This window comes from Cynoglossus semilaevis, chromosome 18 (assembly GCF_000523025.1).
Source record: "Cynoglossus semilaevis isolate Cse_v1.0 chromosome 18, Cse_v1.0, whole genome shotgun sequence".
NCBI lineage: Eukaryota > Metazoa > Chordata > Actinopteri > Pleuronectiformes > Cynoglossidae > Cynoglossus > Cynoglossus semilaevis.
In genome coordinates, this window is record NC_024324.1 from 3,718,211 (window position 1) to 3,731,838 (window position 13,628).

Consider the following 13,628-nt stretch of genomic DNA (forward strand, 5'->3'; position numbering starts at 1 on the left):
GAGAAAGCTTCTCTTCTGCTTTCTTTTTCTTCTCTCATCATTAGAACTGCTGATGAGAAGCTCCTTCCTCCTGGACTTTCAGCTCGGTCCAGAACCTCCCACTGAGACTGTGGTTAATCTGCAGACTTCTGGCTACAGAACAGCCCTGGAGTCAAACTTCAGCTGCTGCTCTGTTGGTTCTTTTGTGATGTTTCACATGCAAACAGGGTAGACTGATTTGTCATATTGTTGTAATACACTCTGATCAGTTTGCCTTATTGCTATTTTGGGTTTGTTTGGATTCGTTTGCCTGTTCTTGCTGTACCATACAGTTGCGTTACTCCACAGTCACTAGTTTTCTCGGTGTAATTTTCCACCTTGTGATGTGTCAGTTGTTAGAGAGGTGTATCTGGACTGCAGGCAGGACAGGTACATGTTAGGTCAGGTTAAAACTGTGCTTTGGAAACATCACAGAAAGTCCCACAGTGTCAATTTGTCCGAAGACTTACTAATTCTGACCAAAACTGACAGACGATTGTCTTAGGAAACGTTAACCATATGTTGTAGTGAAAGATGCTAACAGCTGCCGGACCTTAAGGCTAGTTATTGGCTAGAACAAGGTTGTCAAAGTTTATCATGCAAACCTGATGTGAGGGGCTGTCCGGAAAGCTGATGTCATATCTGCATCTGTGCGTAGATCATTGAAGGTTGAATTTAAACTATAATGTCAACAACAAAGCAACAGAAATCTGAATTGATCACAGAGCCTCACTTCTACCCAATGTTTTAGAACGTATTAAATACGTAATGAAGATAAATGTCGGGTTTTCTTTAAGTTGAAAATCTGAGCAGGATCTGAACAGGGTTCGTAAATAAATCTACAACTAAATCTGCGGCACACACCCGTGCAGACAGTGGGTGCCGAAGTCGATACACTGCTTTTGATAAATAACATCTTTTCCCATTCTCTCTCCCTGATGTTTTGAAGACACCTACATCTGTTATATGTCAACTTTATGTCTGGATTGACAGCTAGCTAGCAAACTCCACCACTGGGAGCAATGTTTACATATTTAAATAGACAAAACAGCCAGTCCTCGGGTATGCTCTGCTGTGATTTGTGACCTTGTTATGAAACATCGCTGGTCCTAAGATATTGTTTAAATATGTGCGCTATTGCACTTGTATTGCCAAAATACCCCCCCCACCTCCCTCCCCAACACCCTCCAAAGAAACAGCATCTTTCAGTGCATTTCTCAGTAAAACATTTACCAATCCTCCAAGAACATAAAATGTGTGAGCACAAGCCTCGTGAGGGACCGAGTATGAAAAACTTAATAACACTATAAAACATCACTGATCACCCCCGGCCTTTTTAAGACCAACCAACAGTCACGCTTTGCTGCAGCGGAGGTTTGAACATCTCTCTCTGCTTCTCTTACTGTTCCCTCATGTGCTGTAACCGGTCTTTTTGAGCTCCGTCTTTACACCTGTTTAAACCTGGGAGGTGGCGGCGCCGTTGTCTTTTATGGCTTTGAATTTTTAGCCTTCACATTCACCTCTTCATCTCTTACATTTATGCAGACATTTAAATGTGTTGTTGTTAGATTTTTGGAGGAACCTTCCAACTTCTTGGCGTTTTATTAGTGTGTGCTAGCTCTTAGCAGGTTGGTTGTTTTTTGACATTTGACAAACTAATAATAACTATAATAATGTTTGTCCTGTGTCCTTGTATTTACAATTTTTTTAAATCACATGGCAAATATTAGCTCCTCTGTTTATTGTCAGTTTTTTTAAATTTTGGCTATTTTATTGCTCAGTGTTGGCTAATCTTTTTTAAATTCGTTTGAGAACTTCAAATTACTCGATATGGACGATTTTTTCAACCATCACATTGAGACAAAGATCGAAACATATTCTCGTCCCAAATCTGATTTTCACAACTAATGATGAATAATGAATAATATTTAATTGTATTATAGACGATAAGTCAAGGAAGAACAAATTAATGTGGCATAAACATATGGGTTAAAAAGAAAAAAAAAAGTAAATTATACAACAAACTGGCCAACGGAGGCCACAAAGGTAAACACTTTTTTCCTGATGACAAACAAATAATAAAAAAAAAAAAACACTTTTTATGAGGTTCATTCAAATCCCAGTGTGGGAGAAAAAAAACAACAGCAGAGAGCTGCTTTCTCATGTGAGGACACTGAGTAATTCTGCAAACACAGCAATAACAGAGGAGGTATTTGCTAAAGAGGAATGACATCTGGTCCGACTGCTGTAAATATTCCTGGGTTTTGGTAGTTCCTGTCTGTGTTTTCCACACATTCTAAAGACCATAAAGAGCGAGACGTTTGTCTCAATCCACCAACAAGAGGCGTATTTTTAACACAGGATGTTCTTTATCACACCGTTTCGTAATTTGCTTTTAATTAATATGAACGAGTGTCTGGACAGCGGGAGACAGAGTCGGTGTCCACTCACCGTCTTGTACTCCTTCCACGTTTTTTGGAAGTCCACACTGCCGTCTTCTCTGCGCTGGATGACTGTCCATCCTCCTCCGGCTGTTTCCATGTTGCAAAACACCTAATGAAATAAAAAGGAGGAAAAAAATATGTACGTACAGGGTTATTTTTTTTTAATTTAATATCTAAAAGGGTAGAAGTTCAGTTCTAGAAGTGTTTGTTAAGCTGTTGGCAAGCGAGTTCAACTTTTTTTTTTGCACAGACGAATGCATCCCTTAAGCATCATAAATGTGGTGATTTTCGGGTTCGAGAGTTCGACAGAACTTAAAATATATTACTTCGTCACTGTGGTATTGCTTCTGTACTTTGTTTCTTACTCAATCTGGCAAAGTACTTTGAAAGCTAGAATGCTGTATGTCAAATATAAAATATATCTCGTCACCACAGAAAAACTGCCTACTGGCTACCAATGCCTCTGTGCCTGCACAGGGAGAACACGCAGTTAACTCATTCAGACATATAGTAATGTTATTGTAAATAAAATAATCAGCAAACATCCAACCAGAACGGTCAAAAAAAATTGCCATCCCTGTAGCAAGTATTCCTAACTAGAGATGCTTCTGTTGGAAAACACTAGAGGAAGACAGTTACATTCAACATCACTTTTGTTACTCATTCAGTCTATTAGATTCCTTTGTGTCTGCACAGAGTAATACCGATAACAAACAAGCACCAGAAAAAAAAAAAAAGAAAATTAAAAATAAATCACATCAAGATTTATTTTGTTGTGTGTTTTTGGCAGGACACAAAAGGCATTATTTTTTCCAGAATCATCTAAAGTCTAGCGTGTCAATATTAGTTTCTTGGACCTATCTTTTGGGAAAGTTTAACAGCCCTCGTACAAAGATGAAAAAAGGACCAGTACATAATGTATCCACTAGGGTGAGGAATTAAATATTCAGCCTGAGTCTCAGTGGCTTTATAGACAATGATAAGGTCAATTATTTCCAAACACTCCTTGATGATGACTCATTGCTGGGAATGCGAACCTATCTGTCTGCTCCTCACACACAATCAGCGTCTCCTTATCCCTCGGCAGCTCCCGAGAGATGTTTCTCATCAGAGAGCCTTGTTTCTGCAGGATCAAAGTGGAGGTCCAGGCCTTAACGGACACATACCAGCAGACACCTGGGTGTAATGTGGCCCTTAACCTTGGACCTCGGTGTGTGTAAGCTGATAAGGCCGGGTCCCTGCCTCTATCTGTGGCACAGCTCTTTGTTTTGAGGAGAAGGAAGAGAACCCAGAGAGGAGCAGAGAAGGACCCTCACATCAGCCAGTGCTCACAGCTGAACACACACAAACACAGTCTGGGTGTAATTAAGGAAGTATTCCTGACAGAATAATTTTACCCCAAGACGGGTCCATCATTCACTGGGTATGAGCACGGTGAAAACCACAGGCTCTCCCCACTTTAGATCGAGTATAAACACTCCTTTAATGATTTACTCTTTTTCAGAGACAACCTTTGTTGTGTCTCCTGTCGTTTCTGCCCTTTCATCACCACCAACTGTTCCCTAATTTGCTAATACGGGTAATAAATTACGACTTTTCATCAAGCCGTTTTTCTTTTCGCTTCACTTTTTTTTTTCTCTTTTCCCCGTCTTACTTTATATGCCGAGGGCAGACGACGATAGAAGTTAGAATTTTTTTTGGAATTGTGCAAATTTAAACCTTTGTTTGCTAGTCAGCAAAGTTCAGACACTCTGTAGCTGTTTTCACCTTCCCTAACTGTTCAGTGCAGCGTTTAACACCTGTTCCAGTAGTTTCTTGGCAGAGTCAGTTCACTCCAAAAGTATTTCAAGCTTCTCAGTGTTTCTGCGGCAGCTCGTTCTTATCGTTCACACTCATCACGTTGACTTCTAACTGACCGAGGAGTGAAAATCTCAAAGAGCTTTCTGAAGGAGATGAAAACAGATTTAAACATCACAGCTGAGGCCCGGCTGAGACTTCTTCTTCACAGCTTCTCACCTTTTTGGTCTCTTGTGGATTGATGTGGATGGTGTAGACGGCGTTCTTGCGGAAGCCAGCCTGGTAGAGGTCGGCGCAGTCGCGGAACCTCTTCTCTTCTTCCACTGCTTTAGTACTGTTTGGAACAACTGTGGAGGCAGGAGATGTTGACGAGTTTAATTAGACACTGATGTCCTAAAACATTTATTTATAGCTCATTACTTTTACTGCCTTTTATAAATTTCAGTAGGATTATTATTAACCAATTACAAACCATTAAAACCAACATTTACGCATTATGTCATTACTTTTACTGCCTTTTATTAATTTCAGTTGGATTATTACTATTACAGACCATTAAAACCAACATTTACGCATTATCGTTGACAACAGGGGGCGTTGAATACAGTTTGTTTAACAGAATGATATTCATAAACCTACAAACAAAGTCTAAAATCTCTTGAGAAAATGTTCTCCTTAGATACAAATTCTGTGACAGCTGTTTGACAGACAAGCATTCAGATGCTAAAGCCCTGTTGTTTAAAATAAAATATTACGAGATGTGAAAAAATAACTTGGGGAATCAACGGTTCCAAAAAGCTGTCACTTTTCACACCGCCCCATATTTCACATGTGGATGGAAAGCACTGTTTTAAGGCCGTAACATAATCGTAAATTGTGCACCTCTTCTTTAGGAGACAGTTTGTCAAGTTGCACATCTGTACGACTGACATGCTCCAGAACGAGGGAATAGGATTGTGAAGCAGGAGCTGATCAGGGAAGGTCTCGCTGTGAATATCCAGTACCCGTTAGGTTAAATCTGAGAGCGACGGTGCCTTAGCAGGAGAAAGGCTGCTTAAAGAGAGAAGGCCTCAAATCCTGACAGAACAGCTGCATGCGTCTCCATCTGTGGCTAATTATGGCCGTGTGATTCTGAAACCAAGCAAGACGCTAAAAGGACAAACTGCTACAAGCTATACATTTCAAGTTCCTGTTATAACAAGTGGTTTGTATTTTCCTTCCGAACCCTTCGGAATATTGATGAAAAATTCCTTCCGAATTTTTTTCACCCCACCTTCTTCTCGCCCTCCTGTTCCTTTCTTCCCCTTCTGCTGTCATCTTCTCACCTTTCACTCCACTGTTTGTGTTATTGGACTTGTGGAGGTTGAAGAAGACGTCAGTGAAAAGTGAAATGTGTCAGCGGAGCCTGGGCTTTGCTTTGATGCCTCCCCTGATGCGGAGGACTTCCCTGTGGTAGCAGGGAGCTTATTTTGTGGGGCGTACTATCTGATCATTTTGACAAAGTATTGGATGTCGGCAACAAGAACCTCCAGCTGTGACAGGTTGACAGATCAGGCCTCTCGCACACCGGTCTCTAAGACAACAAAGGGTGGTCCTGTCAGGTGGTAATTTACCCCTCGGAGAGGTACAGCAGGAGGCGTTCACGAGGTCAGGAGACGATTGTCGTAGGGGAGACTTTGTGGTATTTAGTGTGCAACAGCGTGGAGGATTATTACACAATCTCCGTGTAGAAGAGCACTGCTGCTGGAGGACTGGATGCTGCGGCGTAGGAGCGGCTCCCTTGAACAGCTTGCTGCCCAGCTCTACAAATATTATTTATGTCCCAATATTTATTTACAGAAAACTATTTTGTGGTTCAGTGGGGACTCGTATTCAGCAGGGGGTTCATGTGAAAGGAGCAGCAGGGCTTGGGTGTTTGCATAAATCAGTACCAGTGCCAAAGGAGCCCATGTACTCCAGCTAAGAAAGGGTGAATAATGGAGCTAAATGGACACCACAGCCCCCGTGTGACTATAATCAGTCTTTAAATACAGCAGAGGGTCGAAGTTATTCATACAAAAACCAATTAATTTCTCTTGTGGATTCATATATGAAGGATGTAAAGCTGGACCACTTTATTCCCACAGTATGTTTTACCACCAAATGACGATGTGTAGCCTTTACTGAACATGTGAAAAGGATTATGGCTGTGTTTAAAAAAAAAAAAAAAAATCTGGACCAGATTAATGAGTTGGTTGAAGTCGAGTTGGTCAGTAACGCACATCCTGCTTCCTTTAAAAGTGCTGTTGAAACAACAGACTAATAAAACTTGGGCTTTTTGCGCATCATCGGTGTAATCTAAATGTTACAGAGGCATTTAAGAGCAGTCTGTGAACTTTAGTTGTTTGAAAACTCCTGAAAAGTCACAGCTTTTCAGTTTCCGTTAGGTAAAGGTCTCCAGTGAGAGCTAACAAATATCAACCGGAAAGTCACGCACACTAGAGGACAAGCACTAACTTTTACAGCCAGAGAAACTTTATTTTACTACCATTTCAGAAGAGAGACAGTTTTTTAAACACGTACATCAGCTCCCACTGGTTTAATTACCACAGAAATGGCAAATTGGTCTGGATCTGTGACTGAACCACACATCTCTTATTGACTTCAGCAGCCCACATGTGGTAAAAAAAGTAATTAGGTCACAAATGTGTTTGGTAAGTTTGGCTTTCAAAATCTGGCTGCATTCTGCTACTACTAGCACATCAGGGTTAGACATGTCAGAAACAACAGCTCAATTTTATTAACTGCTAATTTACGACTGTGAAATTGAAGAAAATCTGCTTTATTGGTTATTAAACATAACCAGTCACACACACACAGTGCCTCCTCCAACACACCATCATCCAAACCTGATGGTTGTAATAAGGCCACATTAGGTCATAATATCTGACCAAAAACAGGTCCTGGCCTAAGACAGGGATAGAAGGCAGGCACCAGATAAGGACCATTGAGCACCACATGTGGGCCAGTAAAGGCCAGTAATTCACCACTCTACGTATTCCTGGCAAAGTATAAATCTTTGCCAAGCCCATCACTAGGTCAGCCAGGTTTCGGGAGTTTAGGCCATATTTAAGTGTTAAACATGACTCAAATGCTGGTTCTATATGTATATATATATATATTCTGCAAATGTTGTTTTTTTATGAGACTTAAAAACATACGGTCTCTTTGACTCCTGAGTAAACTGCTGTAAAGGTGATGAAGGCCGACCATTTATACGAATAAGAAACCGCTGTAAAGCAAATTCATATTTAGCACCCAATTTGTTTTTTAACATTGGTTTCCAAAGCTGAGATCAATCATTGCTAATAGCGTATGCCTCATTGCAAACTAATGAGGTTCAGGTAATGACTGCAATCCAAACAATGGCCCCTTGGCTGGATCAGGCCACATCAAAAACCTTTCTCCGATACTTGAGTTTGCCTTTCAACGATTGAAAACACTTGAAATCTCAACCGTAGGAAAAGCCATTTATGTAGAAATGAAAACAAGTGGAACGTTCATGGAGATTTAATGTTACAACACCCCATTTGGGGGGTATCTATCATGTTCCCCAAAGCAAAAGTCAAAGATGATTTGAGCTTAAAGGAAATGCCCGGGCTCACTTTTCAAAATACAGCAGACAGACGCCACTCCATAGCATGAAACGCTAACCCTTTCCTAAAATGAAAACACCACTTTGCTCCTCAAACAAACAAAACTGTTCCTTGAATGCTGAAAAATAGAGGAAGCTTTTCCGTTCTCGGCTTTGAATGTTGTGGAAAAACAAGGGGCAGCGCGTCACATGATCAGAGGGACCTACCTACTCCTTTGCTCCAGTTGGAGGAGGTCTCCCCCAGGAGCTGTAACAGTTTGACTTATTTGAGCTGGGGTGAAGAAAGAGGCGACCTCTGACCCCCACACCCGCCTCAGCATTCAGCGAGGTTGTGGAAGAGGAAAAGACCAACCACAGAGCCGCAGTGGTCACGTTCCATTACTATCACCTCTCGTTAAAGCAGCCACCAATTATAGACGGGTATGCGCTGAGGAAGTTCCCTGCTTTGACGCCGCACTAAAAGTGACGCTAAAAGGTACACTATAAGGTTTTCAGTCAAATCAATCAAATATGAGGCGCTTCAGCCAGTTTAAACCTGGATCAGAGACCTCCTTGTAGAGTTAGGCTCCAACCTAACATAGTCAGACACTGACTGAGATCAATGGTTCTAATCTTTACAGATAACAAGATATGTACTGATCTGCTACCCATCATTTTCATCATCATTCATGGCGTCACTGCCATTCTACAAAAATCATTTTTTTGTGTTTTATCTACAATCTGCTACCCATCATTTTCAGCGTCACTGCCATTCTACAAAAAATCATTTTTTTCTGTTTTATCTACTTAGGTTTTTCAGAACGTTGAGGACCTAGAGAGTGGTCCACTTCCTGTTGGGTAACATCCTAGATTACTGAACACCGATCTGTACATTACGATCAATTTTCCACGCTAGCTGCTAACCATAAAACTAGGACATGGAAATGTAGGTTGATGGATGAAGGATGTAGGTTAACATAGATGTCATATCATTGTTGGCCAATCGCTGTCTTTATTCACAGATTCCTTGGATAATGTATTGACGTCGAGGCATTTACAACCCAGAGGCATAAAACGTGGGATTAAGACCAACCTGAGTGATACATGAGGACAAGATGGTCTCCAAAGACCGCTGCTAATTAAATATAGCACACACTAATCCAGACTAAACAGCTGCAGTGTTAGTATGAGTTACGGGAACCTCCAGACCTTTATTGCACAGAGCATTAGAATAACAGAAGGGAGCAGGGCTTGATAAACACGAGGCATGCGTTAATCATGTGCAGCAGTTATCCACTTGTGACTCCTACATCCCCTTTATGCCTTTGTTGTTTTCTGTCTGATGGGAAACATCCAGAAGCAATGTGGGGTCTCGGGGCATCTCTGCAGGAAATCCATGAATGGAAATGAGGTTGCAGGCAACCCTGAACACCCAACAGCCCTCAACTCCCCTCCCCCACCAAACATATGCATTTATGTCAAATCTCATGAGACCAGCAGGATTTAAGGCCAATGTTATAGGATCAAGAGGGTTTCATGTTTAAGCAGCTGAGATGAACTGGGGTAAATGAGTTCACTGCATATGAGCAAATAAGAAAAGGGTTGAGTTACTGCCGGGTCAAACGTTGAGCCTATGGAAATCCCTCGTCCCGTAGAAGGAAAAGGAAAAAAAATAAGCCAGTTACCTCATAACTACAGTCCTGTTTGACATTTTAGGGAAGCTGTGTATATGGACGTTATAAAACCTAAAGCATTGGAACATGATTGTTTCAAGAAAAGGACTCCATGCTGTTTTATGAGCGGCACCGAAACGCGGCTTAAGATAAGATGTTGTTTTGTTCTTCACGCTGCTCTAAGTGATGCAGAATTTTAATAGGCAACGCATCCCCGCGCATGTCGGTATGGGGTTAGGTTCACAGCAACGGCGTCATCATAAGCTCATAAGGATCGTAAAAATAAAGGATGTCACAGCTGTGAAAGTCGAGTGCTGCTTCACAGTTTAACCATCTCACAGTCGGTCCACAAACTTTCCTTTGCTCATTGTGGTCTGGCAGAGGGTCAGCACACCGTTTTTCTTGGGTTAGCGCTATCCCCAGTGGACGTGAATAAAGTCTGGATCAGCCTAAAGCCAACTGACAGTTGACTGACGTGGGCTCTCCTTCACTGAAACATAAACACGAACCCTCCTGAGTGAGTACAGGCTGGATTATTCTGATTTCGCTTTAGGGAAATTTCGGGAAATTTATAAATTGCAGTCATGCTAGCTGTTCTCTTAGGATGCTAGCTATTTTTTTTTCTTTTTCACCTTCATTGGTGCAGGGTTATTCCATTTGTCCATTTGTGGTAAAAGTGACAATCTAAATACGTTAGTCTGTTTTATGATCTTTGGAAGTTTGGTACCAAAATGGCTTCCTGTAGCGTCACCCATCTAAGTGTTCAACTGCTGCCAGTTGCAGCGTTGCAGTTGCTCCTTGTTTTTGCAGCCGATGGGTAGCTTTGGTGCTAAACAAATTTAGCCACCAAATAGGTCCAGAGATTAACTTTCTGTAATTGGTTGTGGTTATTACTGTCCTCGTTCTCTAGCTCTAACAGCAGTGAGCAGCCACACTCGCTGATACAGCTATTCTGTTGGATATCATTTTATGAAGCTGACCCCTGCTGGCCAGCATTGCTATTGCCTCAGCTTTCTATTGTCTTTGAGCACAGAATGGTTCCTGGCTGCTCCTGCACAGTGTAAATCAAACTCTTGGAATTTTCACTTCAGATCAAACTCCACAGCTTTGCTTGTGGTTGTCATCAATCTAAGTATCTCACTGATTATTCCAGCTTCGAGCTGCTGGATTTCTTCTCAGTAGCTTTGCCAGGCTATCAGACATGTCCGCTAGATTAAACATTTACTTACCCCTTTAATGTGTTATGACTTTCCCCGTCTAAGGCAGTAGTACAACACCCATGCCAAACCTGCTGTTAAGTCAAAGACCCTCGCGTGGGCCGACGAGGTTCTAAACCTCTGGACACATTTCGGTTCCAGCTTACCTCCGTCTTTGGAGCAGAGGTGCAGCAGGTTGTGGACAGTGTCCATCATCTCCTGCTGCTGTCTCTGCAGGGCCGTGCTGTTGCCCGTGGCTCGGCTCAGCTGGTTCTCCAGTTCTCTGATGACCCCGCTCTGCCGACCCACCAGGACCTGGAGACTGCCCTTCTCTTTTTTCAGAGTCTCCAGCTCCTCGCGGTGTCGCAGCTCCATCTCCTGCATCTTATCCTCCAGGACGCTGCGGGAGAGAAAACGTGGTCACAAAATGATCGTCAGCACAATCTACTGCAAATTGTTTTCACAGGGTTTAATTTGTTTAATCGACGTCAAGCTACGATCGCCAGAGACTGATTGAATAAGGTTTGTTGTCCAAAGCAGTTGGAGTGGGATTTGTTTTTACAAGATGTAATTTGTTGTATATTGTTCTGCGGTTTTATTTTCACATAAACAACAATTATGGAATGTGCACGTTTTATTTTTATACAGTAAGTGCAAATCAGGGTCAGACCAAACTGGGATGAAGACGCAGTTTTTGCATTTTGCCATAGTTGACTCAGTGAGTAATGGCAGATAATCCTAATGATGCACAACCTTCACAGTGGCTGAACTGACGGTCTGACAAACATACAAAACACTGTGACTAAGCGGTGACCTATAGTGATAGGTATTTTGTAGAATTTGTTATTGTAATAATATCACCCACATATATGAACTAACTTTAGTCACCATTTGGGTGTTTTTGAGCAAAATTTTATTAAATTATCTGTTTAGTTTTTTTTAGTTTTTTTTGACTTACTGTCATTCACGTGGGTGATGACTCAAATGACTTTTGGATTCTATGTTGTTTCCTAATAGATTTTGCAATGTCAATATGATATGTCACGAGGGAACTCGTCATAATCTTTCCAGTTTTGGCAAAATTTTCTCTAATTCATGGAGCCCAGGAAATATTTATATCAAAATCTACAGAGACTCTGCTTAAAATATTGTTTTCATTTTTTAAGTGATTGCTGTATCTCTATGGATACCGTTTGAACCACAATCTGTAAAGCCTCAGAGACATTGAGATGTTTCACTAATCATATTTTAACTCCTCAGTTTTGCAACAACATGTACAACGACCCACCTCAGAGAACCTGAGTCTAGAGGTTTTTGGTCTGAATATTACAGAAATTTAAAAAAAATCTTATTTTTATAGCTGGAATATGGTTTTGGAAATTGGACAAAGTGTCACTCAATCAGTAGGAACTGGTAGTTGAGTTTATTAAATCAAAATGCTACATTGGACATACAGATATAAATGGATGTGCAAATCCTAACTCCATGATGGGAGAAAGTATCGCTGGCAAGTCCATTTAAATGGAACACCAGTGGACAATGGGAAATTTGGAAGAAATGTTGGTGATTTATCCTCATTCAATTCAATGAAAGTTTTCCCACAGCCAGGAGCAAAACTTCTGCAAAAGAATTCCAACTTTACCACAAATAAACCAGGATTTATTGGTTCCTGGATTATTATTTCATAAGCCGTGAGTGTTGGAAAAAATGGCTGAGTAAGAACCATAAAGAACCATAAAAGTCAGGCCCGACACTGCACTGGTGTTTGTTCAGATTTTGAACGTCAGACCCACATCTGATGTGTTGTTGTCCGTGACCTTGGATGTGGTCGTACGAAGCTGTGATATGCATGAGGAGGATTTTGGGGACAATAAACATCTTCAATCTTAGAATTGGCTTTGTTTGCCAGGAGTGTTGAAAACTCTTGGTAACAACTTGAGTAGTCAACACGGGGAAACAGTTTTGACCAAGGGCACGATGAGTGTCAGTTTGTTTGGAGCAAATGGTCTGTGAGGCTAGTTAAGTTTATCCCATGATTGCCGTAAGTTTGGCTGTTCTTAATGTCATTTTTACGTGATTTCCGAGACAAATAAATATCAGAAGAAAAAAAGGCAAGGAGTTCATTCGATGAAAGGCTAGTCCTACGTTGTTATATACTTACTTGTTTTTGTCGTGCAGTTTGCTGATCTCATTGGTCTGAACCATCAGCTGCATCTCCAACTTGTTAGTGGAAAGAGAATTTTCTAGCATCTGGATCTCCAGCCTGGACGTCTGATTCAGGACCTGCCGTGCCAAAAAAAAAAAAAAAACAACCACATCTAAACAATATACAGGAATAATAAAGAGGACATTATGCATGCTGTGCTCACTGTGCTAATATCATACACATCTGCGTTGAACCAGAGTCAAAACCCCCCAAAACTCAGGCTTGTCATTGATAGGTGTAGGAGGGCGGAAAAAAATCACATTGAAATCCCATATAAAAACCACTAAGTTTGTTTTCATTTTCTCAAGTGTTCACCAAACATACAGTAAGACTTTGAGTAGTATGAATCCCTGCTGTGAATACTCAGTTTTTGCTCTCCAACCGTTATTTTCCTTGCGCTACAGCAGACGTTAGTAACCACTAATTTCATGGCTTTCAATCATCTCGTCATACAACGTCTACTCTCAACGATTGAAAGAAACACGAGCCAATTAAAAACATGAAAGACCGACATCATGTCTTTCACAGCACATGCTGTGTAATCTCTCCGAGCTATTGAGCCGAGGACGGCTTGGATGAGTTTGTGGATCATAAGAAGGATATGTTGAGCATTAGCGCATGTGCAGGATCTGTGAAGCTGCCCTGGTGGCTGTGTTGGAGATTAGCATCAGAGTTTATGAG

At 41.3% G+C, this 13,628-nt stretch overlaps 1 protein-coding gene across 1 annotated transcript in view; it reads right to left on the minus strand.

Moving 5' to 3' along the window:
• Positions 1-13,580, minus strand: part of LOC103394045 (angiopoietin-1) — a 30,201-nt gene extending 16,621 nt beyond the window's left edge. Inside the window, exons 1-4 of the mRNA XM_017041291.2 lie at positions 12,903-13,580; positions 10,909-11,141; positions 4,479-4,606; positions 2,470-2,571 (exon numbers count right to left, since the gene is read on the minus strand). Of these exons, the coding sequence (XP_016896780.1) occupies positions 2,470-2,571; positions 4,479-4,606; positions 10,909-11,141; positions 12,903-13,099 (660 nt within the window). The 5' untranslated portion in view covers positions 13,100-13,580. The remainder of the gene's footprint in view (positions 1-2,469; positions 2,572-4,478; positions 4,607-10,908; positions 11,142-12,902) is intronic.
• Between the last annotated feature and the right edge of the window lie 48 nt (positions 13,581-13,628).